Here is a 26,711-nt window from a genome sequence, read left to right as displayed (position 1 = left end):
GGACGCCTGCTCTGAGGTTACACCAGGAATGTTCAGGGCCTTAAAAAAGGATGCCATCTTCATCATTCTGTCCTCGCAGCCCTTCAACCGGTACAGCACAAAGTAAAACTTTCTAAATGCTGTGTTGATCTTTTTAACATTAAGTAAAAGCACCAGCACACTCTCTAATGGATGTAATAGATTGGGGAGCATTTTTCTTTCTGGCCAAGTACGCTAGATAGCTACCTGGTTTATCACCGTACTCAAATAACCTCTGTTTCACAAAAGAGATTTCCCTCCTTGCTGTCTGGGTGAGTGCAGCATTCAAAGTAGCCCAAAGGGCTATAATCTGCTGAAATTTAATTACAGACGGTCTGTCAAAGTATGCTAACTCAGCTGCCTTTAGGCGAGCCTCGAGAAGACGTTGCTGTTCTCCCCTCTGTCGCTTCCAGGTCACTGAGTAAGAAATAATCAAACCCCTTGCTTAAGTCTTGGCAGTCTCCCACAGCACCAATGGATTACTGACTGTACCTAAATTAATATCCCAAAAGGTTTTAAACTCTGTGAAAAATACTCTATAAACTTGCTGCCTTTCAGGTGGAAAGGATCCATGTGCCAGTGTCGGGACCCTGTCCTGCTACCATCTGCTTGACTTTCATGTACACAGTCGTGTGATCAGAAATGGCTATGTTCCCTATTCTGCAAAACAGCACCGAGTCCTACAAGGTTGATGGGACAAAAAGCATGTCACTTCTAGTATAGCACTTACGTGGTTTAGTAAAAAAGGTAAAATCTCTACCTTCAGGGTGAAGACATCTCCACACATCCACCAACCCTAACTCCCTGTTCAGGTCCACCAGCTGCCTGGATTGCGGGGACATACCCGCAAGACCCTGAGGCTTCCTGTCCACCTCGGGGTCAATAATACGATTAAAGTGTCCCCCCATAAATGTATGACGCGCCCCAAGGGTCATCAATCTAGAAAGCACATCAGTTAAGAATTTAAAGGGATGTGCCGGGAGTGGGGGGGGGGTGGGGTGGGGATTGCAATCCCAGAATCCCATACTCCACTCCATGTATTAAAGCTTTAAGTATTATGAATTGCCCTGCAATCATCCTTAATTTGGCCTAGCATTTGAAATGGGAGGTTCTTCCGGATGAGAATAGCCACTCCTACTTTTCGAATTAAAGGATGAGAAAAACACTTGGCCGAGTCCTCCCTGTTGCACCTTCAGATGCTCCTTATTGGTTAAATGTGTTTCTTGCAACAAGACTACATCGACCCTCTTCTTTTCTAAGGCTTGACAGTATCTTTTTTTACTGTTAATTGGTGAGTGACTCCCCTTAACATTCCAGGTGCACCACTTAAACGAATGGCTAGCCATGATCGTCCAAAACAGTCCGTGACACACCACCCTGGGGGGAAGAACTCCACTCATCGTGCCGAGTGAAAACAACACAGTTCGTATAGGTTTAAAAATGCAACTTCCGAAACTACCAAATTAAAACTCCTAACAGCTACTTCCACAACATACCAACATATAACATAACCGAAAGGAGACTTCCCCCTTGTCCACAGGGGTGCTTATACCACCCATTAACCCCACCATGACTCCTCCTAGCTGAAACCATGCCCCCGTCCCAGACAACACAAAGTAAGTAACAAGAAAGTTAAAAGTGGGCACTCAACCGTCCCCTCCATACTGTAACCCTAGGCACTCCTGGTAGAATAAAAAACCCTCTTCCCCGTTTCCTCCCACTGCCACTCCCCCCACACTCCATCCTACACCAGAAAAGAACGAAAGGAAATAATAAGAGAAAATCCTGGAAAACAAAGGATAATGGGAAGAGAGAGAGAGGTGAGGGAAAAAAGGGAAATAATTATGACCCTGACATTTATTAAATAAATGCCACCCCCCAACAACCAGGTAAACCAGGCAAATTACAGAGAAAAAACAAAATAAATATAATTGTCCATATTATTCAGGCCAATCAGTCTATTTTAAACATCCAAGAAGTCCTTTGCCGTTTCCGGTGAATCAAAATTGAACACTGACCCTCCGTGGCTGAAATGCAATATTGCTGGATATCTGGAATACTGGATATTCAAGTTCCTCCGCTGCCTTTTTACCTCATCAAATGCCTTCCTCTTACGAATCACAACTGGAGAGAAGTCCTGGAAAAGCATAATTCGTGATCCTTTATATATAAGAGCCTGTAGATCCTTCCCCAGTGCTCTAGAGGCTTCCAGCGTTATTTGTTTATCTATACAATGCTGAAGTTGCACTGGGACCGGGTGGGGCGCTGGTCTGATCCGGGCCTGCGCACTGCGACCCGGTGGGCCCACTCGACCCACACCCAGTCTGCCTAGACCTCCAGCTTCAGAAACTGTGGGAGCCGTTGCTTCAAGAAGCTGACGAGCTGGCTGCCTTGCTCCTGTTCAGGAAGCCCTGCCAACCAAAGTTCTTCCGACGACCTCGATTTTCGAGGTCATCGACTTGCTCCTCCAAGGCCTGCACTCGCCGTTCCAGGGCCTGAACCTGACTTGCTGAGGATTAGGCCGCGGTCTCGGATGCTGTGGCCTGTTGCTCCGCCTCCCGGACACGCTGCCTGAGGCACTGCATGTCCTGGTCATGCCTCTGCAGCGTGACTGAGATCGATTCAAGCCTGGCCTGGGTCTCCCTCATCGACGAATCGATTTTCTCTCTGAATTTAACAAACTTTTTGCATGAGAGTTCTTGGATCATCCTGAGAATATCAAAAGTACAATAGAAAGGCAATTTTTTCTTGTCAAGGAATAGCTTGAAGCCCCATATCCTCACCATCACAAAGTTCCGCATGTAGCGCTGCTCTGTCGTATTGCTTTCCTCTGTGTCTATTTTAGTCTGTCTGCTGCCTTATCCTCATCCATACTGTTGTCACCTCACAGCCAGTCTGTCATTGACAGTATGTCATGGAGTGAATTATTCTTTAAAGTCCAGCCGTTGTTTTCATGTACGGCATTTCTGATAACAGATTCCACAAAAGCTTTGAGATGACCATGCGCCCTTTTCTTTTATCTCATGTGGAGAATATTTTCTGAGGGTGCAGTGCTCTTCCTGGCCGACTATGGCCAGGAAGAGCACTGCACCCTCAGAAAATGAGGTACCAATTTATCTAGGCACCGGGAAGGGGTGAGAGAATGCACCCTGCAATGAGGTACCAATTTATCTAGGCACCGGGAAGGGGTGAGAGAATGCTGAGTTGAGTGATCACCAATTGTGCTGTGGATGTCTTTGGTTTTAATGTCCTACGTAGCTTAGGAAGTGGGTAGTGTGGCAGTGGGGGTACTAACATCAAGAGCAAGGGCTCGGCAGCTGCTACAAATCCCTTGTGCCTGCCTTGTTCCTCTAACAGATGGTTAGAGTTCTTAAAGGACAAAACTAGAGGAAAACTATCTCGAACTTGGAGCTGCGATCAGGAATTTTTAAAGTAGCTAACTGAAGACCAAAACAGGATCGATTATGATATGCTGTTTTGTTTATGTAATGAGTTACTTCATGCCAGCATTTCAAAACCTTTTCCTTTCAGGGCTAATATTGTTTGAACTTCATGCACAATGATACTGGTGCTAGTTTTCTCCCATTACCACCAGGTCAAGTTCTGACTGAAAACAGGGCGAAGTTGGCCAGTCTTCACAGCTGACAGCCAACTTAGCCTGCTTTGTAAGAGAAACAAGTCCAGCTCACTTATCTCAGTGGCGTCGTAAATTTGATCATGTTGTCAGGATTAGGCAGCTAAAGAACAGGAGTTGAGCCCCTTCAGCTGATTTTGGTATTCAATTAGATCATGGCTGATCTATAGCTGAATCCCATCTCCATGTCCTGATTGAATAATCCTAAATACCTTTGTTCCCTTATAGAAAATTCAATCAATTGAGTCCTGGCTTTAGCTTTTTTTTTGCTGGGGGTGGCTGGGGGTTTGGAGTTGGGTTTGCAGGTGGGCAAGTCTTTTCAGATATTTCCTACCTTGTGTGTGCTGAAGTGATTCATGACATTAGCCCTGAAAGGCACAGCTGTAATGTTAAAGATTTTCCTCCTTGTGCTAGTATCCTTCCACCAAAGGAAATGGTTTCTCTCCATCTACTCCATCAACTCTTTCAATCCTCTTAAACAGCTTAATTAGATCACCTCTTAACCTGCTGTGGTCAAGGGATTAGGGGCCTAATCTTAACAGTGTAAACACAAGGAGCAGATCTGATATATTGGTGTAAACGGAGAGCCCAACTTACCTATGGGAGCGGCTTGACAGTGGGATGCTCAAATGGTATGGTCCTGAAACAGGATCCACTTTAATCATGAGGTTAAAACACCTTGAGTAAGCCAATTGTTATTTTATTTACAGACTTTAGACACTGCTCCTACCCTGCTCCCACCCCCCCTCCCCCAACTCAACTCCCTTCACCTATTTGAACTATCATTTTTCTTTAAGAGGAGCTTAACTGGTTAAACAATATTTACCTCAAATTCTGGAATTTGGCCGCCTTTAGAAATCCCTTGTCCAGCTGAGGTTGGCAAGTACTCAAGAATGCGGCAGTGTTGAATGCAAAGTAAATTTGTTTCACTGCGGCCAACAATGGGAGTTGTTTCCTTGCTCAAATATTGGGTGCTGGACTTCCCTTGGCTTTTAAATTAAATTAGCATTTTACTCGCTGAGGCCTAAATATGTCTAATTAAATAAAAAAAGCTTGCAAAGCCGTACACCTAGCTTATAGATGTCTGCATGTAACATGAAGTGTCAGGAATGTACTTTATCCTCCATCACTGCTGAAACTGCTGTGTCACTGAGCTGGGGGCAGTGATGGCCTGTGACCGGAAGCAGAGTTCAGAAAGCTTTGGATAACAAAGGTCCTCATTTAGGAGTATTTAAAGCAAGAATGTTAGCTGGATTTCAAAAAAAAATTAGGAATGGAAATGCTTTGCTTATCAAGAATGTCGTGAGCCAGGCTTTCTGGAGAGGGAACAGTGATTAGTAACAGTGAAGGAATGATTGAAAAGAAACCTGGATGGTTGCTGCCAAAGAAACCCCTGTTTGTCGGAAATTGGCTGATATTGCAAGCCATCTTGTCAAATTAATAGCTGGTACTTTTGGATGAGAAATGGAAGTGGCCAGTGTTCTCCCTTATGCTGGACAATACTTGCAATTAGTCCATGGTCCAAATTTTAAATAGGACCGAGAAGGAGTAGGCTGTTTTTAGTGATGATGTGGAGGTGATGGTATTGGACATTTCTGGATAATGTCCAAAGTCACACGACACCATGTTATCGACCAACAGGTGTATTTGAAATCATAAGCTTTCAGAGACTCTTCACCTGACGATGGAGCAGTGCTCAGAAAGCTTGTGGTTTAAAATAAACCTGTTGGACTGGTGTCGTGTGACTTCCGACTTTGTTTTTAGTGAAGCCCATTCTTTGCTCCAACATTTTCCATACTCTGATGCATGTCAGTGATAGTATGTTTGATCCAGTGGGCAGCATGGTGGCTCAGTGGTTAGCACTGCTGCCTTACTGCACCAAGGACCTGGGCTTGATTCCAGCCTCGGGTGACTGGCTGTCTGTGTGGAGTTTATACATTCTCCCCATGTCTATGTGGGTTTCCTCCCACAATCCAAAGATGCGCAGGTTAGGTGGATTGGCCATGCTAAATTGTCCATAGTGTCCAGGGGTGTGCAGGCCAGGTGGATTAACCATGGGGAATGTAGGGAAACAGTGAGGGGGTTGAGGGGTGCTGGTGTGAGGTGGGGTGGTTGCAGGGCTCTGGGTGGGATGCTCTTTGGAGGGTTGGTGTTGTCTTGGCTGAATGGCCTGCTTTCACATTGTAGGGATTCTATGATTCTCTTTTACCTTGTCCATGCCTCACAAGTGCTGGTTATTAATGTTAGTTTTACTGTTCCTTCTGATGCATAGATTGAGAACTACTAACTCAATCCACTTGGCTCTGCTGGGGGCATCTCCAACTCTGTTTAATGATCCAGCACGCTGAAGGGTGAAGCCACAACCTTGACCTTGACACTGTACCAGATTGTGTACCAATGTTAGAGGTGGATCCTATGGCATTATCAGAAGAGCAGGGAGTTCCTTCTTTAGCCAGAAACATCAAATAAAGAATAGATTGAATTTGTTTTTCCCTGAACACATGCAACAAAGCCAGTTACCTTGGATGCTTCTCCTTAAAGCAGAGAAAATCCATCTTCTTCTGATGTTCGGCTCAGCAAAATCAGTCTTGACATAAATAGGTGGGAAGGAAACTGGTGAGGATGACACACAGAATCTGCAGAGGGTTATAGACACGGTTTGAGAGTGGGCAAAAAACTTGACAGATGGAATATAATGTTGGAAATGTGAGTTTACGCACTTTGGCAGGAGGAATAGAGGTACTGACTGTTATTTAAATGGAGAAAGGTTACAGAAAGCTGAAGTCTTCGTGCATGAATCACAAAAAGCGAGCATCCAAGTTCAGCGTAAAATAGGGAAGGCAAATGGCATGTTGATCTTTATTTCAAAGGGGATAGAGTATAAAAACAGGGACCTTTCACACAACTATACCATGCACTAATTAGCTTACAATGGAATACTGTTTTGAACCCCTTATCTATGTAAAGATATGCTGGCTTTGGAGATAGTCCAGAGAAGGTTCACTGGGCTGATGCCAACTATGAAGGGATTGCCTTATGCTGAGAGGTTGATGAGGCACGTGCTCATTGGAGTTTAGAATGAGAAATTACCTTATTAAAACCTACAAGGTTCTTGGTGGAATTGACAGGGTAGGTTGTTTCCCCTTGTGCAAGAGTTAGGATTAGAGGGCACCATCTCAGAATAAGGGGCTCCACATTTAAGACAGAGGTGTCCCAAGATATTTTTTAAATACATTAAAGGGATGAGGTTAGGCAGGGAACGAGTAGGGCCCATTAAGGACCAAGAGGGCAATTTCTGTGTGAAGCTGCTGGCTATTGCAAGGGTGTTGAGTTAATACTTCCCTTTGATGTACATGCTGGAAAAGGAGAGCATTGTTATGAAATTCAGGAAAAGGGACTATGAGGAACTTGGACAGTTTGACATAGAAAATGGCGAGATATTGGAGGCTCTGTTGAGCTTGAAAATAGACAAATCCCCTGGCCTGGATGAATTGCATCCCAGCCTGCTGTGGGAGGCGAGGAAGGAAATTGTAGGGTCTCTGACACACCATTTTAATCCCTGTCTGGCCACTGGGGAAGTGCCAGAGGACTGGAGGTCAGTTAAGTTGGATCCACTTTTTAAGAAGGGTGTCTAGAGGTGAACTAGAAAATTACAGACTCGCGTCAGTGGTAGGGAAGCTATTGGAGAAAATTCTGAAGAAGCAAATTAATACCTACTTGGAAAGGCATGGGGTAATTTGGGATAGTCAACATGGCTTTGTTAAAGGGAAGTTATTCCTAACAAATGTGTTAGAAGTTTTTGAAAACGTGATCCATTACGTGGATGAGGGACGCTCAGTTGATGTAGTTTATATGGATTTTAGCAAAGCTTTTTACAAGGTCCCACATAGGAGATGAGTTGCAAAGGTTAAATCACATGGAGTTCAGGGAAACTTGGCAAGATGGGCAAGGAACTAGCTTGGTAATAAGACACAAAAAAGGGTAGTGGTAGGAGGCTGTTTAAGTGACTGGAGTCCAGTATCCAGTGATGTGCCACAAGTACTGGGACCCTTATTGTTTGTTATTATAATAAATGATCTCGATGAAAGTGTAAGGGGTAAATGTTAAGCAAATTTGCAGATGACACCAAATTGTACAGTGGCTAACAGCAAAGAAGTTGGTTGTAGGTTACTGGAAAATATAGATGGGTTGGTTATTGGGCAGACAAGTGGCAGATGGTGTTTAACCTTGATAAGAGTGAGCAGATGCACTTTGGAAGAAGTAGTGAGATGAGGTAGTATTCAATGAATGGCAGGAAACTGGGTAGCTTAGAGGAACAGAGGGATCTTGAGGTAAGTATTCACAGATCCCCGAAGTCAGCAGAGCATGTGAATAGGATAGTTAAGAGGACATATGGGACACTTGCTTTCATTAGTTGTGACACTTGAGTATAAGAGCAAGGAGGTAATGTTGGTCAGGCTATAGCTGGGATACTGTGTGCAGTTCTGGTCACCTCACTACAGGAAGAATGTGACCGCACTTGACTGGGTACAGAGGGGTTCACCAGGATGTTGCCACAGATAGAGAAATGGGGCAAGAAGGAGAGACTAGATGGGCTTAGATTGTTGTCTGTTGAACAGAGAAGACTGAGGGGGGACAAGATTGAGGGGCATGGACAGGGTGAATAGAGAGCAGCTGTTCCCCTTGGTTGAGAGGTCAAGCTTGAGAGGGTATTGTTTTAGGGTAAGGGGTGGGAAATTAGGGGTGGGTAAGAGGAGGGTTGGCAAAATAAACCTTTTCATGCAATAGATGATGGGAATCCGAACTGCACTGCCTGGGAAGATAGTAGAGGCTGGAAACCTTACAACCTTTTAAAAAAAATATTCAGGTGAGTATTTCAAATACCATAACATTCAAAGATATGAGACAGGTGCAGGAGATTGGAATTAGCGCACCTGTAGTGGTAGTTGCTGTCAGTGTGGACTCGATGGGCCTTTTCTGCACTATATCAATCTATGGGAGGAATTTTCTTCTCTCAAAGTAGTGGATTTGTGGAATTCTTTACCACAGAGGGCTATTGAACCTGGGTCATTAAATAATTCAGGGCAAAATAGACAGAGTTTTAATCAGTAACGGATCAAGGATTATAGGGAAAAAGCAGGAAAGTGGAGTTGAAGATTATTAGATCTTATTGAATAGCATAGCTTCTGCTCGTACACCTTATGGTCTAAATTGAGGGAATTAAACATCCTCGGGGCAGACTGTGCCTTTTAGATCGACACAGACTCCTCATTTGGAGAGAACTACAAATTAATCGGAATACTAAACCAAGGAAATAGAATGTGTGAGGAGTGATGTGCGTGTGTGAAGATTTGCCTGCACTTGGATGACCCTGTACATTGCCAATTGAAGGGAAGTTGAGAGAGGGAGGGAAGAAATTAGAATTTAACTATGTGCCAACAATTTATTGATAAACCTTAAAGGCTTTCCATGCAAGTTCTTTGGTTAAAGGATTTGTCAAGAGTTCATGATCTTTTCAGTTCCAGTTGTCCCAGAATGCACAACATTTTTTTAGTGGAACTGAATGTTAAATGTCATGGAGTGAGACAACCTTTGATTCAGTTTAGCTCCACACTGTACCAGATCTAGCCTGCAGCAAGGAGGAAGGTGCACAGCAGGGGGAGGGGGTGGGAGGAGATTTCTTAACAAAGCAAGGGAAGTCCAAAATAGGCTTCTCTGGGCATTTGGCTGTGGGTTGTGTTTTTGAGAAAATCTTCAATATGCTTCAAATCGACTAGCGAGGAGTGATTTCATAGGTTAGGAGAAAGTGAGGACTGAAGATGCTGACCTTCATCATTATGAATGCAGAAGACCTTCATCAGGAATATGATGAAGGACTTATGCTTGAAACGTTGACTCTCCTGCTCCTCAGATGCTGCCTGATCGGCTGAGCTTTTCCAGCACTACACTCTCGACTCTCATTTAATAGGCTTCCTAGTAAAACATTGTCCCTATCTTCTTCCAGTCATGTGCTTAAGTTTGTTGAGGTGATAAGTCTATTGTTTAACTGCATGAGCCATATGTTGGTTTGAAGTTTAAGTTAAATACTTAACCTTCCCCCACTTTGTGATGACGGGTTAGAGGTCATTTCTTATTTTATTCTTTCTTGCAAAGTAGGTGTCACAGACAAGACCAGCATTTTTTTGTCCATCCAAGTTGCCATTGAAGTGAGTTGCTTGCTCATCTGTTTCACAGTCAAACATTTTCCTATCCGTCTGGAGTCACACGTAGGCCAGGCCAAATGAAGATGATAGATTACTTTAACCTAAACGACGTGAGAGAATCAGATGGGTTTTTACTGTGGTCGAGAGTTTCATGGTCACCAGTGATGCAATAACTATATTCTACCTTTATTAGTTGAATTCAGATTTGCAAAGCTACTGTGTTGCGCTTTGAACTTATATCCCTACTGCATGAGCCTGATCATCTGGGTTACCAGCCCATTGGCCTTACCTCTACCCCATCCTTTCTTACATTGTTCTCTTATTTCTGATTAGGATGTGCTACTGCTCAGTCAGTTTATCCGGTCAGATGGAGGGATGCTGCCACGTCGGATCACAGGCCTCTGCTTTGAAGAGCATAAGAAGATTGAAATTTGTGTAAAGATGGCTCACCGAGCAGGTAAATTATTTTTTTTGTGTGGCACTGGTGATTTCGATATTGAGTTCCCTCACTTTCTCGTTAGTAATTGTAACTAGTGAACAAACCTGAAGTTCCTCACAACTTCTGTTGATTCTTGTACATTATATCCTGTGGATAAAAGCCTTTAATTAACTTTCCTGTCCTGTTTTAAGATATTTTTATTTTCATCAGTTGGTATGTATCGCAATATCAAATGCTGTCTTCCAGTCAAGGTGGCACACTGCTAGCTTACCTTCAAGCCCATGCCACTAATGTTAGTTCTCTGTAGGATCTTAAGAAATAGGAACAGAAAAAGGACATTTTGTTGATCACACCTGCTCCTGCCATTTACTGAGATCAAAGTAGTTCTTACTATATAAACTGCGACTATATTCAATCACCCAGCCTCCTCTGCATGGGAAGAGAATTCCAAACATTAACCACCCTTGAGAGATGAAATTTGTCTTCATTCCGTTTTGAAACTGTGCCCCCGAGTTCTAGATTCACCCTCCAGAGGATGCTTCCTGTCAGCATCCACCTCTCAAGACCCCTCATGGTGTTATATTCTTCAATAATATCACCTCTCAACCTTGTAATCTTCAAAAAATTTAGTCTGAATTATATGGTGGAGATCTGAAACTCACCAGGCCTTGCAGCATCTGTAGAGAGAGAAACTGAAATAACGTTTTTCACCTAATAGCTTTTCTGGTCGAGTTTCCATCTGTTTTCCTATCATTTTCTCAGACTACTCCCTTTCTGGAAAGAAAAGATGCAAACACGGGTTGAAGAGAAGATGCATTGTTGGAGTGAGAAGCCATTTTTGGCAGTGAGGAATGATCTTCCCCAGACGTCAGGCTTATACTTTGCCTCAAGCACCGGCAATAAGCCGTTTGGGAACTTGCCTTTATTGGTCAGTGCATTGAGTATAGGAGATGGGAAGTCATGTTGCAGCTGTACAGGACATTGGTTAGGCCACATGTGGAATACTGTGTTCAGGTTCTGGTCTCCCTGTTATGGGAAGTTTGTTGTGAAACTTGAAAGGTTCAGAAAAGATTTATAAGGATGTTGCTAGGCTTTGCGGGTTTGAACTATGGGGAGAGGCTAAATAGGCTAGGGCAATTTTCCCTGAGGTGTCAGAGGCTGAAGGGTAACCTTACAGAAGTTTATAAGATTATGAGGGACGTGGATAGGGTGAATGGCCAAGGTCTTTTGTTTCTGCAGGGTAGGGGAGTCCAAACCTAGACGTGCATAGGTTTCAGATGAGGGAATGATTTAAAAGGGACCTGAGGGGCAACGTTTTTACTCAGAGGCTGCTGCATGTGTGGATTGAGCTGCCAAAAGAAGTGGTGGAGGCTGGTACAGTTACAACATTTAAAAGGGATCTGGGTGGGTTTTTGAATAGGAAGGGATTAGAGAGATGTGGGCCAAATGCTGGCAAATGGGACCAGATTAATTTAAGATATCTGATCAGTATGGACGATTTGGACTGAAGAGTCTGTTTCAGTGCTGCACGTGACTATGATTCTATAAATAGACTGCATCTGATCACTGGTCATGGCTGTGAAATGGCGGTAATGTGATAGGAGTTTAACAGGAACCGGGAGATTATAATAATATGCAGTTAAAAAAATTAAGCATGGGAAACTTGTTTTGGCCAGATTGGTGATCCCCCTCACCCTGATTATATACTTATTCCACATATTGTAATACATTGTGTGCTGGTCTGTAACAGTGGAACTGGGAGTGGATATAAAACCTTTGCATACAATAGGACTATGGTCAAATCAAAAGCTTGACAGGTATCCCCAACTGATAGTGGCCATAATGAATTGTGGTATTACAGAATAGAATATCAGTGACGTCTTGTGTCAACACCAAGACTGAAGTATGTTTATGACATCAATTGCGAACTTGTGGTTTGAGAGCAGTGTAATATTCATGTTAAATAATGTGAAGAAAGTCAGTAATTGAAACTTATTGAACTCACAGAAAACAGTAGATCTTTAGTTATCCAGACTGTGGCTAGTGGAAGATCGTTCTATTTTTGCTGTCACTGATCAGTGAACAGAATGTCAGTGGGAAGAACTTAAATGTAGTCATTGGAAGTATTCATCAGGAAAACGTGCAAGGGATGTGGGTGTTCAATAATTAGCATTGACGGTTGATGTAACTTGATGGGATTTTCTAGACATGTTAATAAGACATACCGTGCATATTCTTGAATTGAAAGTGGGTGTTGCGAGGGCAACAAGGAAAGAGGAGAAATGGGCAGCGACAGGAGCAAATAATGGAGCGGTAAGGGTAAGGCAGAAAGAGTGGGTACATTACTTTTGGTTCCAGTGTGGCACAGGCCGGAACCGAAAGTAATGTACCCACTCTTGCTGCCTTTCCCTTACCACAAGAGAGAGGTCATAAAACATTATAGCGCAATACAAGCCCTTTGGCCCTCGATGTTGCGCCGACCTGTGCAACCAATCTGAAGCCCATCTATGCTATTCCATTTGCATCCATATGTCTACCCAGTGACCATTTGGTATCATGACTGATGCCAGTCATGGGATCAATGGCTCTGGCTTTCTGTTTGTGGGTGGCAGATGATCCACCGTGTTGCCCTTGTGTCAGCTACAAGATAAAACTTTGTGTGCCAATAATATGTTGTAATCCTATTTGAAAGAAAGTGAAAGAAAAATAATATTTCCAGTCCATTCATTAGCCCTTTCGTTGCTTTCCTGAGCAAAATGCCTCGTATTAACCTCATTTCACTGTTGTAATAAATTGCAGGAAAGGAAACATTCAGTCAATTGTGGAATTTGATCGTAGGTCCTAGAGAAGAAAGATCTGTAGTCTGCTATCCAAAAGCCTGTGCAAGTGGTTTTAGTCAATGTTGAAATTCCCCTGGCATTGTTTGTAAAAAGCTGTAACTCACCATTTACAGTGTCCAGGTTAGCATTACACCCTTGACTAGGACTTCCAAAAAGAATATTCAGTATATATGTCATTGTTGTGGAATTTTGCTATGTACTAATATTAGCCACTGAAGCACAAAAGCATTTGTGCAGATCTAAGCATCATGTTGCATTTGGTGCAACATTTAGTTTCACCTTCTATTTGAAATATCACCATGAAAAATTATTCAGTTCCAATTGCTCCCTCTCCCAAAATGTGCTCCCTCCAATACCTTTTTGGGAATTTATTTCCACATGAAGGTTCATGATCTAGCTGTGCTGAATAACATTAATTTCCTCTGCTTAATATCACAACAAAGAAGTGCTCAGTTCTGTACTTGGTCTCTTTCACTCCTATACTGATACCATTGCCATTGAAGATTACCTGTTAACTAGTGACCATCCATGTTATGTCAAGGTCACACTGTGAGCAACGTGTGGCACCACTTGGCTGGGCACGTCGCTGGCAAATGGAGCTCTTTCACAGCCCTACTGAACAAACAAAAGGCTTTTCCTTGATCTGATATGGTGATGCACAAAGACCTGTGGAACATAATGTGCAATTCACAAAATTGTTCAGTGCCTAGTTGCAGTACACAAGGTAATTTCCTGTTTCTTTTCCATTGGCACAAGGCACATCGCATTCTTAACAATCTGAAGAAGAGGACCTGTGGCTATAGTTACTTGAGTAAACAGTGTTGCTTGCCACTGCTCATGATAATGAGTGTTTAGGGCCAAAGCGCTCCCAGAAATATCTTTTGACTTCAAAACAAAGCAGATATGCATGTGTTTGCTGGTCCTATTTTATTTATTTTAATATTGTTATTGCTTTGCTACATGACTTCCTAGCATGCTGTTAAGTTTAAGTGGTCATTGTAGTCATGACCGACCGCACGTTCACCCAGCAGTTTTATTTCCAAGTGATCTTTTCAGCCTTGGGCAGCCTACTCCATATTCCTCTGACTGGAGTTTGTGGAGGGCTGACTTCATACTCTAACGACTTGGGTGTGAGCAGACCCTATTGTAAGGGCAAGTTCTGTATATATGAGAGGTTTTATGGGAACTATCTATAAGGAATCTGGATTAGTGTCCCAACCTCTGAGCCAGAAGGTTCCAGCAGCCCCAGACATGTATTATAAAACGTCTGAGCAGGTTGATTAATAACATATACAAGGACATTTGATTGGAAATAACGGGTTACAGAAATTAATTTGCTTTGTAGAGTGATCCCAATGTCTCCAGGTGCTACAAACAAAGAGAAAAACTGCTGTAAACCATGCTGTAAACTGCTGCATGAAATACATGGTGACTGTGTACTAAATCAGTGAAGATTGACAAAGGAATTCTGACGGGGTGTCTACACCTAAAATATTACCAGACCTTTCCCTTTAAGAGATAGACATTTTGATTTTTTTTGTTCCAACAATTTCTAACTTTGTTTCCTGCATTCTATTACTTTCCTGTTGTCCAACATTTGAAACCATGCAGGAACCTATGTTAGGCCAGTTTTGTGCTTTTCCCCCTTTCTGCAGAGCTAAAGTTGAGCTCATTCACTCAATGTGAGAGTGCGTTGAAAGTTTCTCAGATGAAAGGTTTAGTATCAAGGAGGATAGCTGTAGTAGCAGTGCTGACAAAGGCATTGGTGAGAATTAATTAATCTATCTAACTACTCAGGTGGGTATTAAAGATCCCATGGCATTACTTCAAAGAAGAGCAGGGAATTTGACGTAAAGTGTTCTCATTAATGTTTATTCCTCAGTAAGCATCACTGGCAACAAATTATCTGGTCATTATGTGATTGCTGTTTATGGGAGTTTGCTATCTGGAGTTGACTGCCATGTTTCCTACATTACTACATCATTAGATTTAATCAGTGCTCTAGAAATGCAAGTTATTTCTTTGTTTGTAAATATCTATCAGTCATAATGGAGGAATCCTTAAAATTGGTCAACCCCAGCTTTCAGTAAAATAAGATTTTGATATTGCTGAAGCAGAGGAAGTGTGCGCAGGAGTTCTGTTGAGCTTGTCTAGTTAAAATCCTTAACAGCCGTAAAATATAGCTTTGACAATATTTACGCCAAAATGTAAGAATTCATCTTTGCAACACTGCAGGTTTGTATTCATTCCAAAGAAAACTTGAGAAATAAGCACTAAAAGTAGGAAGTTCTGGAGAAACCCAGTAACACCTGGCAGCATCTGTGCAGAAACAGAGTTAACTTTGCCTCTTGTTCAAAAGAAAATCCATATTGAACTTGAAATCTTTATCAGCTGGTCCGACTGAGTTTCAACGGCATTTTCTGTTTTGTTGTCAGATTTCTAGCATCCACGATATTTCCCTCTGTGGTCTACAGTAGTTTGGGCTCTGATCTGTGTATCTATTCGAGACTTACGGGCGGCACGGTGCACAGTGGTTAGCACTGCTGCCTCACAGCGCCAGAGACCCAGGTTCAATTCCCGCCTTGGGCAACTGTCTGTGTGGAATTTGCACATTCTCCCTGTGTCTCTGTGGGTTTCCTCCGGGTGCTCCAGTTTCCTCCCACAGTTCAAAGATGTGCAGGTTAGGTGAATTGGCCATGCTAAATTGCTCATAGTGTTAGGTGAAGGGGTAAATGTAGGGGAATGGGTCAGGGTGGGTTGCTCTTCGGAGGGTCAGTGTGGACTTGTTGGGCCGAAGGGCCTGTTTCCACACTATATAATCTAATCTAAAGGAAGATGTAAGACATCTTTTTGTATGTAATGGTGAGGAAGCTAAGGGAAACTTGTTTTTGTCAGTTGAAAGATGGTGAGGGAAAAAGATACTCTGATTAGAGTAGGATAGGAAAAGTGAAATATGACGAAGTGTACAGAAAGTAAGTTTCAACAATCAATTGAGATCTTGGTGACAGGAGTGATTGCAAGGCTCAGGAGATGATCAGGACTTTGGAATAGGTGAGATTGAGTAACTGTATGATGGGACGTGTAAATGGATGAGTGGATGTACATGGCTTAATTCAGTCACTTTAAACTTGTATAAATCAGGATCACACCCAGTGAATTATGAAGCTTCAGAGATTAATTTTGAAAATCTCCAGATTTCAGAACAGGGGTTATCATAATTACCAACAGTATAATACTGCACCTTTACAAAGGCAGGTGAGATCATAAACCAGGAATCAGAGAAGCGTTAACATTCTCTTAAATCTTTTCTGCCCCCTAATCAATTTAATATCCTTCCTACAGAAGGGCGATTAGAACTGTACACAGTACTGTAGAATTGGCCTCACCACTGTCCTCTACAGCCGCAAAATAACGTCCCAATCCCTATATTCAGTGCTGTGACTCATGAAGGCTGGCGTGCTGAACACCTTCCGAACCATCCTGTCTCTGTGCAACATTACTTTCAAGGAACAATGTACCTGAACCTTTGGCTCTCTTTGCTTAACAATATTTCCCAAGGCCCTACCATTAACTGTGTAAGTCCTGCCCTGATTTGTCTTAGAAAATGCAACACTTTGCTTTTATCTAAACTAAATTTCAATCTGCCACTATCCAGTATCCCAGCTGATCAAGATCTCGTTGCCCTCTTAGATAACCACCTTCACTATCCACTATACCACCATGCTTTTTATAAATTCTTCCAAATCATTTACATAATTGATGAACAACAAGGGGCCCATCAGCAATTCCTGTGGAACACCAGTGGTCGCAGGTCTGCAGTCTGAAAAACAACCCTGTACAACCACCCTCTGTTTCCTACTGTCAAGCCAATTTTGTATCCAGTTGGCGAGCTCTTCCTGGATCCCATGTGATCTAACTTTACAAACCTGCCTAACCTGTTGAAGGCCTGACTAAACTGCTCTACTGCTCCATCTTCTTGGTCGCGTCCTCAAAAAAAAAACTCAATCAAGTTTGTGAGACATGATTTCCCACACAAGAAGCTATGCTAACTATCCCTAATCAGTCCTTACCATTCCAAATGCATGTAAATCCTGTCTCTCAGAATCCCCTCCAACAACTTACTCACCAGCCTGTCATTGTATTGGGCAAAGTACAGGTATTTCTGGTATAATGAGATGGTTCCATTCCTGTGCAATCTCGTGCTGTAGAGAATTGTGCTGCAGAAGATCACTGTGGAATATCGCTATACCTATGCAGTAGAAAGTTCATGCTATCCAAACAGTGTCCACTGTTCTAGGAGAAAGTGAGGACTGCAGATGCTGGAGATCAGAGCTGAAAATGTGTTGCTGGAAAAGCGCAGCAGGTCAGGCAGCATCCAAGGAACAGGAAAATCGATGTTTCGGGCATGAGCCCTTCTTCAGGAGTGTCCACTGTTTGTCAATCGCGTTATAGCCAATTCGTGTTGACGAAACATTGGTTGTACCAGAAATGTCTGTAGTCAGAATGCGAAACTCGTTACAGGAAGTAGTTGTGATGAAATGCAAAATTTGAGAAAATCCTGAATGAGTATGAGAGGGCAATAATGAATAGGACACCTTGACATGGTTAGATGAATTGAATAGAATGAAAGGAAGGTTGAGTTCGGCATAATCACTAGCATGGATCTGTGAAGCTAATCAGCCTGTTTCTCTAGTCTAGCTTCTACATTCATATGCATGTGGTCATGTGTAACATTATGTTATTGTCAGACTTGTTCGAAGCTGTGGGTAACTTTGTTTAACATCAGGATTTGGGGACTCTTGTCTGTATGATCATGGGTTGGTAGTCAGATTCCAGTGACATATTCAACGACAGTAACCGAGACCACTGAGTCACTGCAATCTCCCTTCACCTTTCACCTGGTGGGCTATACAGTCTTCCTTCAGTTGGTCTGACATTGGGGACTTTTGATACATTACAGATATAAAAAGTCTTGTATATAGCAGATATTTCATGTAACTCAGTCAGACGCCCCGTCACACTTGATTATCATCTTTTTTGTTTTAGAAGAAAGTACCTTCTAACCCACTGAGCAATGCTTTGGGGAAGCCCATATACACATAATATTACAATATTATCTCTCCACAACCCAATCCTGTCTAACATACAACAGAAATTAAAAGTGTCATTGCTCTGAAAAGCACTTCTATTTTGAGATAATTAAAAAAAAGTTATCCCATGAAGAGAATGAAGTAAAGTTTGAGCATGTGATGTAGTGGTTATTGTACTCAACCAGTAACAGAGATCATGAATTTAAACCTTGACTGATTTTTGATAAGCAAAGGGGTGAAGGGTTATGGGGAGGTACGTAGGAATATGGAGCCATTAAGTTGATGCGTGACCTAATCCTGCTCCTTGTTTGTGCGTTCATCATTAAATCCTGTTATGGCAAGTTGGAAATCTAATCATTTCTAGGGTGGCACCAGAAAACTGAACATGAAGGTTTTAAACTGGTTCATTAATACCTCAATTGGAAGAGAATCAGCCACTTATTAACTGGACGAAAGTGAGCACTCCAGATGCTGGAGATTAGAGTCAAGAGAGTGGAGCTGGAAAGGCACAGCAGGTCAGGCAGCATCTGAGGAGCAGGAAAATCAACTTTTCAGGCAAAAGCCCTTCATCAGGAATGAGGCTTGCAGCGTTGGGGGTGGAGAGGTAAATGAGTTTGCTCAACGGTTAATTCACCTCTTCATCTCCACTGAACTGGCATATCCAGCTACTCACTGCAAAGACCATTATTCCGAATCAAGAAGGAGCCACCTATGTTTAAAGTGTAACCAGGGATAGGTGAAGCTTGAAGCATGTCAGAATTGCTCACATTCCAAATAAAGACCAATGGGCGTTTTAGCAATGTTAATCGAGAAAGAGTGACAGTGGGGAAAAAAAAACTGCGTATAGAATACCTTAAAAAGTGAACGTGTCTCTGCACATTGTTTAAACAACAAGTACACTGAGTTACTTTTCAATGGGCTCGTCCTGACCTATTCTACAGGGTATCATGACAATGACTTGGCATCCAGTGCTGTGTGAAATCATGCCAGCATGTTTATCACTTCCCACCATGCCCATATCATTTGGCATCCATATTCGTTTGTAGTCCTTTTTTGCCTCTTTTTATAATTGGATATCAATGCACGATTTGTAACGCAGACCCTTTCACCACACAGAACAGAGCTCATGTTGTGAAGTTGTACTTTTTACACTTGGGAGAGACACCATGCTACATAAATTTCAGATGTTCTCGCTGCATGTCACTTAAACCCATCGCTGAGTGTCTTGGAAGTCATGAATTCATTGAGCGAGCAGTATCGTTTTGAGGCAATGATGGAAAATTTAAAATATTTAACAGGAAGTTTGTGGAATTATAAATGTAAGACTCTTCGTTCCCTGACCATCTGTCCTGTCAAGCGCACTCAGAATCTCTACAATGCACTCACTCTTCTAACCTCCAGAGAACATTGGCTACTACTCTATTTCTCCCTTGTCCTAGGAATTATGCTTTCATTGCACCCTTTCTGAGGCAAGTGTTCTTCCTTGTTTACAGAGACCAAAACTGTGCACAGTACTCCAAATGTGGACTTGCTAAAGCATCAGAATGTTGTGGCGAGATTTCTTTAAAACTCTTGCAGTATTGGAAAGCATATTATTTGCCTTCATAATTGTTTGCTGCAACTACATTCAACTTTGTGTTTTTTGCATTGGATGCATTACACCTGACCTCCTTATGTATTATTGTTATATATTGTAAATAGCTGATGCTGTTATACTTGATGCACTCCTACAGTAACACCTGCCAAACTGAAAATGACTGATACGTTCACACTGTGATGCATATCCTTTAACACAGCATCTATTCCTGTTTATATGTTACCCCCAACCTCATCTCCTTATCTTGTGTATTAACACTTTGTATGGCACATTACCTTTGGAAACTCCAGATCTTGCAAAGCCTTTTGAAAATGATATATATAAGCTGTACCCATTGGTTCCCTCACCTACCCTGTAGGTTATATCTTTTAAAAAGAGCTATTATATTTTTCAAACATGATTTTTCTTTAATTAAATTGTGTCTGGTTATATTATGATTTTCTAAATGTCATGTAACCACTTAGAAGTATAATGTTCCTTACATTTCTGTCTGACAAGTACCAGGTTAACTGGCTTGTAGTTCTGTTTACTGTCCCCTTTTCTTAAACAGTGTTACACTCATTAACTTGCAATCTGCTGGACTGTTCTGAATTATGGAATTTTGGCAGATCATAGCTAAAACAACCACTCTATCTCTATATCTTTCTTATCAATCTCCAGGGCATAGGCCATCAGGTGTAGTCAACTTTTGTCAGCTTTTAGTCGTTCAGTTTGCCACTGCTTTGTAATATTAAATACATTTGCTTCCCCAGTCTCATTTATGACATTTGGTTCCCCACTATTCCTGCTATCTTGTCCATATTGTGAAAACAAGGACAGAATATTTATTTACTGTCTCTGCTATTCATTCATTCCTAGCGGCGAATTTGTGTGCAAGTTTCTAATGTGTAATGTGGAACTCCAGTTCATAGTTTTCATGAGTCAGAGGTCAGGGTTCTACCACTGACCCTTAGTTGACAACATGTAGTGGTTAAGTGATGCCAATCTTGCATTTTAAAAGAAAAAATTTTTACATGCAGTCCCAGGCTAGTGAATGGATTCAGTTTTGAAGGATATTTGGGAATTGGTTTGTGTGCAAGTCAGAACACGATGCATGCCAATTTAAAGCAGCTGTTAATAAGTACAGTAAATATTCCTTTGTCAGATATTTAAAATTACTTATATGGGATCATGTCCATAGCATTCGTAAGTCATGTTCGTAATTGGGGTTCCCTGATTTTAGAATATTAGTTTAATGTTCTTTTAGTCATTTGGGGTATGGAACGTGAGTACTGCTGCATTTGTCAAAGCTTGTCAACTTGCACTAATCAGGACAATTTTTAAGAAATTCCACATTAAATGGAAAATAACTATCATCAAGCCAAAAAAAAACTCAGCCTATTAAATAAATCAGTAATGTGCTGTATGAATTTCAGTGCTGTTCTGATGTTACATTTGAGGACTGTCTGTCTCAAAGAAAACAATACCCTGTGTTTTGAAAAATCAGACCTTGCGTCTCATGTTAGATGTGATTCCATGAATTGCATTGCTCAGTATGCATGACTGGGTGAAGGATTACACTTGGTATTTCTTGCTAAGACTAAATTTTGGTGGGCGGAATTTCCCAAGTTTTGAGATCTGAGGACATGCACCAAAAGGTGATGGAGATCTAAACTTAATGGCTGACTGGTAAAGCTGTTTGTGGATTACACAAAGCCCAGAGAGGAAACATGGAATGTCACACCCAAAGGTGCCAAATAAACTTCAAACAGCAGCCGTTTAAAAAGGATGATGCAATTCAAAACACCTTGGACTTTAATCTCATTTTGCTACTGAAATAATGAGGGACTGACTGCCTCTTTCAGCAGCAGGTCGCCTCGTGACGTTTGTCTTAAACTGCGGATCTGTTTGTGTTTTACCCTTCCAGGTGGTTAAAAACCAAATGCTAACCCTAGTCTTTCGGTCCTAGTCGCCCTGTCTGCTGGACTAGTGGGCAATGAAGGTCATAGATTGAGGTAGCTAGTTAGGTCACTGTTGGCAAGAAATCAGGATAAAATTCCGTCAGCTAACCTGATGAGCCAAGGATCTCAAAATTAACTGCTTCTGTGCTAATGGCAGCATTACCGGAATTGTCCAGCTTAACAGCCTTAACATTCCAGTATGCATTCTTCATGATGTGGAGGTGCTGGTATTGGACTAGGGTGGACAAAGTTAAAAATCACACGACACCAGGCTACCTGAAGGAGCAGTGCTCCGAAAGCTTGTACTTCCAAATAACCTGGTGTTGAGAGTTCTAACTTTGTCCATTCTTCATGGAATCCACAGACTAATTCGCATTTCTCTTCAACTTTTTTTCTTTTTCCAGAATTCATATTTCCCATCTATGTGTGCGTTGTGTTTTGTTACCTTTTCTCACACTTGCCAGCCAATAAGCACCCAGACCTGGTTAATTGGCTCTTTTTAAACCATAAATGTATTCAACTTAGGAAAGGCATGTATGAAGGAGGAATCCTTTGTAAAATAACCTTGTTGCCACCAACCACAAGAGGTGTCGGAAAAAGAAGTGGAGCTGTTCATCCCTCCTCGCCTGAGGGTAAAAGTGTTTGGGGGTTTTCCCATATGGAGTTGGGAATCCTCAGCTGGTGCCTGATTGTAACAGAATGTGCCATGCCCTTCTGTAAAGCAAGGATGTATTCATGCCAAAGAGAGACAAAAGATCATGAGTCTCCAGCTGTACAGGAATAGTGGTGGAACCCAGAGTACAGCCTTAGCTCTAGTTCTACACATCCCATACCCTTATTCATCTCGGATCTCGGATATGAAAACGAGTGTGTTTCTTTCTTGTTTGGAAAGAGGGTTTTTTGTAGAAATTTACTGTACAGTTGGATGTTTTATGGTTAGGTTGTTCTTTGCTACATGCTTGCCAACTCCACTGTTTCACTTGTAATCTGAAGATTTTGGTTTCTTGAAGTGGAAAGAGAAACAAGTTTAAAATTTTAAGTTGAACTCTGGTGAAGAGACTTTCTGATTCCGTAGCTCCAGATTCACCCTTCAGGATCTATCCGCATTGTATGTTTGAGAACCATTAGCGGAGGGGGGTTGTCAGAGGTCGGAGATATAGAAAGTTTAATTAAACTCCTGACCTCTGCCCATATTCTATCAATGCAGAGAACGACAGAAAACCCCCAACCTGCATCCGGTTTAAGCTGGTGCAATCCACTTGGAAAAGAACCTGCTGAGCCAATTCTCTAGCTAAATATATGTGCACAATGGATTGAAAAAGCAGGTGAAACAGGCCCTCTAGAGGAAGCTCTCATGATTGTGATTAGACTTTGCACTACAGGTATCGTGGTCAAGAAAATCCCTGACAGTTGTAATGCATTGTACATCTTTATGCTGTCTGTTCAGAAGTAAAGCAAAAGGGCTTCCAAGTTTTGTAAATATGTTTGTGGCTAAATTTAAAAGATAAAGTATAGGGAAAGAAGGATATGTGTTTGTATGGTGTCTTTTCCATTCACAGAATGTTCCAAATCTTTTTGCAGCCAATGAAGTAGTTTTAAAAAGTGGCCACTATTACAATATTAAGAAATATAGCAGCTGATGTGCTCCTAATAACATGTTGCAAATGACAGGCAAACACTTTGTTGTTTGAATGATAAACGTTGTACATCAGGGAAACATTCCTTACTCTCTCTCAAATTAGTGCCATGGTTTTTTCTAATTTACTTAAGGTTTAAGCATCTGGTTAGGATCTTGGTATCTTTTATTTTATCCTTTGGACCTCGCTGCTAGGTCAGACTTTATTGCTCATCCCTAAATGCCCTCTAGAAGGCAACGGTGAGCTATCTCCTTGAATCACTACAGTCTATGGGGTATATGTATACAGGCACAGCTGCTAGGGAGAGAGTTTCAGAATTTTGACCAGCGATATATTTCCAGGTCAGGATGGCCTTGAAGGGAACTTGCAGATGGTGATGTACTTATGTATCGGTTGCTCTTCTCTTTGGCAGGAATTGAGAGTTGGAAGGTGTTGTTGAAGGAGCCTTAGTGAGTCGCACCATTGCATCGTGTAGATGGTACGCACTGCTGCTACTGTGCGTCAGCTGTTGATAGAGTACCAGTCAAGCAGGCTGCTTTGTCCTGGCCGCTGTCAGCTTCTTGAGTATTATTGACCTACCTCAGTAATCCATTAACATGTTGTCTTGCATTATCTGCTCAATTTATGGAATGGGATTTAAAACTGTTAAATTTTTGGAATTTTCTATCCCACAGGGTTGTGGGTATTCACTTGTTAAGTATATTCAAATTTGAGATTGTAGCTTTTAGGATGCTAAGGAAATTTGTTAAATTCTTTCATGGGATGTGGGCATAGCTGGCTGTCCCAGCATTTATTGCTCATCCCTCCGCCTCCGATCTTCAGTAAGCATCCTCAAGGCTGCCTTTGAGATACACAACAACGCAGGATTGCCAACCAGAAACTGATAGCCAAGTTCCATACCCGTAACGATAGCCTCAACTGTGACCTTGGGTTCATGTTGTGCTGCGCGTGACCCCACCATACTGTTCTGTATCTGTAAACTCTTCCTTACTGTCCTGTTTTGACACCATCACCTTGGTAACTTATGATCTCTCTGTCCTAATTAGTTTGTATAGTTTTGGTTGACTTGTTACTTTGGTTAGACCCTCAGCATACAACTCCTAACCCTATCATGTTGACTTGCCTCCAACACCATTTTATTTTTATTTTTGTAATTATCTCTCTGCCTCCATTAATGAGATCATTGGTCATCCCTTCACTTGTTATTCAGCCTGTAGACACTCCATTCACACCATGTGTATGGTCTTTGGATCTCATTGCCTATAAATTCTGTGCCTGTGTTCTTTTCTACACTCCACCTGATGAAGGAGCAGCTTTCCAAAAGCTTGTGATTTCAAATAAACCTGTTGGACTATAACCTGGTGTAGTGTGACTTCAGATCTTGCCCACTCCAGTCCAACACCAACACCTCCACAACATAGGAAGATGGTCATGAAAGATGTCAGTCATCTTAGCTCCAGGACATCTGTGCAGGAGTCCCTCAGGGTAGTATCCTAGGCCCAATCATCATCAGCTGCTTCATCAATGATCTTCCCTCCATCGTAAGGTCAGAAGTGGGGCGTTCGCCAATGATTGCACAATGTTCAGCACCATTCGCGACGACTCAGATACTGAAGCAGTCCATGTTCAAGCGCAACAAGATCTGGACAATACCCAGGCTTGGGCTGACAAGTGGCAAGTGACACTCGTGCCACACAAATCCCAGGCATTGACCATCTCCGTTAAGAAACAATCTAATCACCGCCCTTTGACATTCAATGGTCTTACCATCGTCAAATCCTCCACTTTCAATATTCTGGGGATTATCATTGAGAAATTCAACTGGACTTGCCACATAAACACAGTAGCAACGAGAACACGTCAGAGGCTAGGAAAGTGTAGCTCCCCCCGACAAGCCTGTCCACCCTCTACAATGAACAAGTCAGGAGTGTGATGGAATACTCCTCACTTGCCTGGATGGTGCAGCTCCAACAACACTCAAGCTTGACACCATCCAGGACAAAGCAGCCGACTTGATTGGCAGCACGTCCACAAACATCCACTACCGGCAGTTGATGGCAACAGTGTGTACTATCTACAAGCAATTCACCACCAAAGATCCTTGGATAGCCCTAGAAAGACAAGGGCAGCAGATACATGAGAACTCTATCCTCTGCAAGTTTTTCTCCAAGCCACTCACTATCCTGACTTGGAAATATATCATCGTTCTTCATGCTGGCTCAAAATCCTGGAATTCCCTCCTTACAGCTTGTGGACTGTAGTGGGTCAAGAAGCCAGCTCACTAACACCTCAAGGGCAATTAGGGCTGGGCAATAAAGTGCTGGTCAGCCAGCAATTCACTGTAGGCGGCATGGTGACTCAGTGGTTAGTACTGCAGCCCCTCAGTGCCAGGGACCCAGGTTCAATTCCAGCCTCGGGCGACTGTCTGTGTGGAGTTTGCACGTTGTCCCCGTATCTGTGTGGGTTTCCTCCGGGTGCTCCGGTTTCCTCCCACAGTCCAAATATGGCAGGTCAGGTGAATTAGCCATTCTAAATTGCCCGTAGTGTTAGGTGCATTAGTCAAAGGGAAATGGGCCTGGGTGGGTTACTCTTCGGAGGGTCAGTGTGGACTTGTTGGGCCGAAGGGTCTGTTTCCACATTGTAGGGAATCTAATCTAATCACTCCTAGGACATCAGCATGAAAGAACAGTGATCAATGCTGGTGGTATTACGAGACATTTCAGATCCAGAGTGAAACCTGACATGAGGGATACCTTATGTTTGTTTTGGTTTTGTTAATGTCATGGTCAGTTATGGCAGCATAGTCATATGAAGCTGCAGGGTTACTTTAATGTCAGAAAATCTGCTTATAGTAAAAAGGATTTTAAGAAAAATCTGTCTAGATGTAGCAAAAGAAACATTTTTAAACAGTCAACAAGACGAAGTTTCAACTTAATCCCTAGCACCATCACTTTGTAACCATTTAAATCAAGAGAAGCTACTTCTGAATCAAATCTTTAAATTTGGCGTTGCTGATTCTCACCAGTTTCTGTCTTATAAACTATGGAGTTGTCTTACATGGCTACTTATAAAACAGAGTTTAGGCTTTCTCAGCTTCTAATATACCCTTATTAATTCTTGTTTTTCTGACTTATGGCTATAATGAGTATAGCTGTAATGTAACTTTCTTCATTTCTTTACTTTGTACCTAAGGATTGTACCCAGGTACTGTATACCTGAGATGGAGCTGGGATGTGGCGACTTGTCATCTTTTCACTGTACTCATTTGAGTATGTGTGACAATAAGTCTAATTCACTTAGTCATTCACCTGCA

General features: G+C 42.2%; 1 protein-coding gene across 3 annotated transcripts in view; it reads left to right on the top strand.

The window, feature by feature from the left end:
• mrps18a (mitochondrial ribosomal protein S18A) overlaps positions 1-26,711 on the top strand; it is an 89,912-nt gene that overhangs the window by 17,537 nt on the left and 45,664 nt on the right. For all 3 annotated transcript variants that reach the window (XM_043687260.1, XM_043687258.1, XM_043687259.1), the window contains exon 4: positions 10,189-10,312. In XM_043687260.1, coding sequence (XP_043543195.1) covers positions 10,189-10,312 — 124 coding nt within the window. The remainder of the gene's footprint in view (positions 1-10,188; positions 10,313-26,711) is intronic.

This window comes from Chiloscyllium plagiosum, chromosome 3, assembly GCF_004010195.1.
Source record: "Chiloscyllium plagiosum isolate BGI_BamShark_2017 chromosome 3, ASM401019v2, whole genome shotgun sequence".
Lineage (NCBI taxonomy): Eukaryota > Metazoa > Chordata > Chondrichthyes > Orectolobiformes > Hemiscylliidae > Chiloscyllium > Chiloscyllium plagiosum.
The sequence above is the reverse complement of the archived record's forward strand: the minus strand, read 5'-3'. Positions and strand labels throughout refer to the sequence as shown.